Below are 4,385 nucleotides of genomic sequence, written 5' to 3' on the forward strand. Positions count from 1 at the left end.
GATTTTCACCCATTCATTTTTCAAATATCCAGGATGTTCCATTTTTAAATTCATGTAAAAAATATGCATAAATTTTTTTAACTTTGTGAACACTTAAACATCAATTGCATCGAAAGATTGGTCGTCCAACGGAGCTATAGTAGCGTGTAGCACCTTTTATTGACAGCAAGGCAGAAATGAAACAGCAACGACTGGTTATACCAGCGCGTGCCGAAACACAACAGGATGCTATCAAAAGTGTCCTATTGCAAATTTGGAAAATTCAAATTTCATTTAATCCACCAGTCGATCAATCATAATTTCATTTTCAATTAAATCATAAACAATCAACAAACTATCAAAGATTTATTTATTTATTTATTCGTTGTAAAAAAGAACAATATGCATATTATCCGAAGGTTTGTTTACAACTTTGTTTAAACATTGCCAAACAACCGAATGAAATATAGAAGAATAAAAATTAGAAATTTTTCAATTTCATAAATTTTATTAAATTAAATTTTCAAAAAAGCTTTTTTACCTTTTGAAATTATAGAAAACAATAAAGTTCAAAGCAGAAAATGTCCACACGCCTCAAGCCTATTGCTTCAAAGTGCTTTGTGTATGCGGATGTTTCTATGATCCAAATGTCAAACCAATTTCCATATTCAATTGATGCAAATGTAATTTGATTGCACATAAAAATAGCAGTTATATTATGATAACATACAATAGTTCACAATACGCAGCTTGCAAAAATATTCTATTGCTTGTCACTCGTCCATAAGAAAAGTGCTTGTTCTTTTCACAGAAACAAACAAATCACAAAATAAATTCAGTACAATGTATAAATAATTGAAAACATTTTTCATTGAAAATTAAAATTACTTTTTTTCTGCAATGCCGTCAATTTACATTTTAAACATGCTCTTTCAGATGAAATCATCACAGCAATGCACTAAATCATTAAAAAAAAACAAAAAATTCATACAAAGTAATATCCATGTATTATTTTATCAAGATATTTCAGTTTGTTTTATTATTTCGATATATTTTTGTCATTTATTTGAAAATTATTATTTGTCCCTTTTTTTTAATTTTTCTCCAAAATTAAAAATCTCTCGTTTGACAAGGTAAAAAGCATCACGCATTACAAATCATTTTCGTTAATTTCAAATGACAGATTAAATCACTTTACAATGCACAGAAATGTCAAGATATGCATATCATTGTCGTCATAATTGGTTGATTAGAAATCAACAATTTGACCTACACACATGTAGAAATTCACGTCGATGATAAGCCAATAAAATACCATCAATTTTCTGACAACTTTAAATTAATTCATCAGGAAAGCATGTAATATACAAAAAATATGTTACATACGGGTATATTGAATGAAATGCATGAATAATAAATACTAAAGTACACGATTATCACCATTATTGTTATTATTATGATTATCATTATTACTTTAGTTATATGAGTGATTGATTGATTGATCGATTAACCAAATATTGCGCTTATGAAAAACACAATTTGTATCAAATGCCAAAAAATGTTACTTTTTTAATAAAAGTGGTGTTAAAATGACAAAAAATACAAAATTGTATATGATATGATACGATATGATGACAATGTATATAATATGAGCAATTATATTTTCAATTAGAAACATTCTGCTCTATTAAATTAAATAATTTTTATAAATAATAATAATTATTATTGATTTACATAGTGCATTTATTGTGAAATATTGTTACATTTTTAATTTAATTTTTACATTTTATTCTTATTAGAAAAAATACGTGAAATAATGTTTAAAACGGATGCGTGCGTAAAATGTTTTAATTTTATGACGTAAATAATAGGCTTATTTCATCGAATGTAAACATTTTCAATTCAAAAAAATTACATAGAATTTAAAGTGAACAGTGAAAATGAATTTGCATTTGCATTTAATTCTGCTTTTTATTGCATTCGCACTGCAAGCACAGATAATAAATAACAACAATTTGCATTAAATTCAATTTCAATTTTATTAAATAAATAATTTTTTCCAATAAAACAAATAACGACATGATGCACAAAAGCATTTGGCAAGAAAATTATAAGAATCATCAAATTCGGAAAAATCATCGATAATTATAATAAATGAATGATGATGCTGCTTTTCAAAAAAAGGTAAAAAAGATAATTTTTTAATTAAGCCCGCTCCATAAGCACATCAATAACAACATCACTGTCATCTTGAACATGCGGCAATTGGTTGTCGTGTTCTTCAAACTTTTCATCATATTCATTTTCGAGCAATTTCACAGAATCAGAATTGAAATAAATTGGAACATTCGAATATCTAAAAAGTATTACGTATTTATGCAAATGCAAAATATATTGTTAAAATTTGAATTTATTAAAATAATAAAAGAATTCTACTAAAACTGACTGATAAGCATTTCTGCTCTTACGATACCAATCACAGGTCATTAAGGCACCAAAAATCACAATGAATAATATTGCAGCGCTGATGCAAGAGCTGATTACAACCGTCTTGATGCTGTACTGGCTGGACGTGAATGAACCTAAGCACCTGACTGGAACGAAAAATCGCACAGTTAATAGTGTTAATTAAAAAAAAAAGAATAAAAGCTAATGTTCTACTGACTGCAAAAACGACTTGAGCTTTCATTATTTCCACAGCATCGAATGCACGAAGATCCCAACAGTGAATATCCTGGATTGCATTCAGAACAGAAATTAGTACCGGGACCATTGCACACTGCGCATGCTATATGGCATTTTTCGCATGTCTACGGAAAAAAGAGAACAGAATTTCAAATATGAAAATAAAATTGCAAAAAAAATAGTTGACAATAAATATCCCACAACGTTACCACAAACTTGGCATTGAAATAATATCCCCGTTTGCAAGAACAATCGTTGCTCTTCGGGTTCGGAGCCTGACCATCTTTGCACAGTGTGCATTGATCAAAACCAGGACCTGAACAGCAAAAACAAAAAAAAATTTGTTTTTTTCACATTTATCATTTTAAAATTTACAAATTGAAAATTTTCTACTAAACAGGAAAAAAAATTTCACACACATCATTTCACTAAATGGAACACATAAATTAATTGTCTATTGTAAAACTGTCATTTCAATTTCAATTATCGATAAATATAAAATCAAATAATAAATAATATTATCATCAACGCAGAGCAAAAAACTGTTTACAAAAAGTTGAGTGTTAAATTGTTTACAAAAATGCTGTTTACCGGATTGCAGCTATCGGTAGCTTCCTCCTCTTGAGTTGAAAAAATTTGCTTTAACTTGTTTTAAAATTTTATTTTGATCCAATGAAAAAATTATTTAATCATCAACAAGCCAACAACTACATTAAGATGAAAAATGCTTCCGCATTGAAGAACAACTTTTGAACAGAAAAGCTCGAAAAAGAAAAACATGCTAAAAGCTTTCGAAGAAAGCAGAAGAACATGAAAGCGTAAAAACTTGAATTGCAAATGTTTGCTCATAACTGAGGGAAGAGGAATTTGTCGTATTCGATTTGAAATTATAAAAAATCTCATGCTAATTTACGCAAACCAAATTATGCTAATAATTCAAAATGAATAACGCAGAAATATTAGTTTGATATTCACAATTCTGCTTACCGATACATTTCGCGCAGTCTGGATGACAAGCTTGGCAAACGTGGCCACTTTTTTCACAGTACGAATTCAAAGGACACTGGTCATTTCGGTCGCAGGGTCGAAGCTTCTGCGGTTCACACTGGCCAACGCTATTCAACGCATAATCAAATTTGCACACTTGGCAAATATTTGCATTTTTACTGCACTGTTCACAATTTTGAGGGCATCTTCAGAGAAAATTTCTTTTTTCAAAAAAAAATATTAATAATAATAAAATCAACGTCTACTCGTACTTGACGCATTTTCGTTTATTCACATCGTCGTAATATCCGTCGCCACAGCTTTTCACGCAATGTCCGAATGAGTTCAAAAAATAGCCAAATTTGCAAAACCGACACGGTCCCTCGGCAGTGCAATTCAAACATCCTTCGTCACATTTGAACAAGCATCTTCTTGCACCATTTATTTTATCTAAATAAAAAAATGTTGATTAAAAAACAGAAATACATAAATTTCATCTGAAATTTCATATGGAAATTAAAGTTTGAAAAATTAAAAGTTATATTCAACATTAACTAGTTGCTCAAGTTCGCATCTTATCACACTTAGTAGTACATACAGTTTTAGCAAAATTTCAAATTGTTTGTCGACACTAATATGCATATTTTCCCCAATCTGCAAGTTGCATCGTTCAAAGAAAGCTTGATTTCTGTCTCAAATTCTATTTTCATTTCCAATTCATAAAAATCAATTAA

The 4,385-nt window shown here is 29.1% G+C and overlaps 2 protein-coding genes across 2 annotated transcripts; both read right to left on the reverse strand.

Annotated features, from left to right (window-relative positions):
* Positions 1-2,184: 2,184 nt before the first annotated feature.
* On the reverse strand, positions 2,185-2,964 carry Tsp_08964 (conserved hypothetical protein). The gene is made up of 4 exons (XM_003382061.1): positions 2,881-2,964; positions 2,654-2,789; positions 2,426-2,573; positions 2,185-2,335 (listed from the first exon to the last, which is right to left on the reverse strand). Exons 1-4 carry the CDS (start codon positions 2,962-2,964, stop codon positions 2,185-2,187), a joined length of 519 nt encoding a protein of 172 aa, XP_003382109.1.
* Positions 2,965-3,592: 628 nt separating this feature from the next.
* On the reverse strand, positions 3,593-4,305 carry Tsp_08965a (conserved hypothetical protein; the record flags this gene model as incomplete). The annotated part of the gene is made up of 3 exons (XM_003382062.1): positions 3,593-3,857; positions 3,924-4,101; positions 4,236-4,305. Coding segments are annotated over 3 exons (513 nt in total), but the record flags the coding sequence as incomplete, so codon positions are not given.
* Between the last annotated feature and the right edge of the window lie 80 nt (positions 4,306-4,385).

Source organism: Trichinella spiralis (genome assembly GCF_000181795.1).
Source record: "Trichinella spiralis strain ISS 195 chromosome Unknown Scfld1, whole genome shotgun sequence".
Taxonomy (NCBI): domain Eukaryota; kingdom Metazoa; phylum Nematoda; class Enoplea; order Trichinellida; family Trichinellidae; genus Trichinella; species Trichinella spiralis.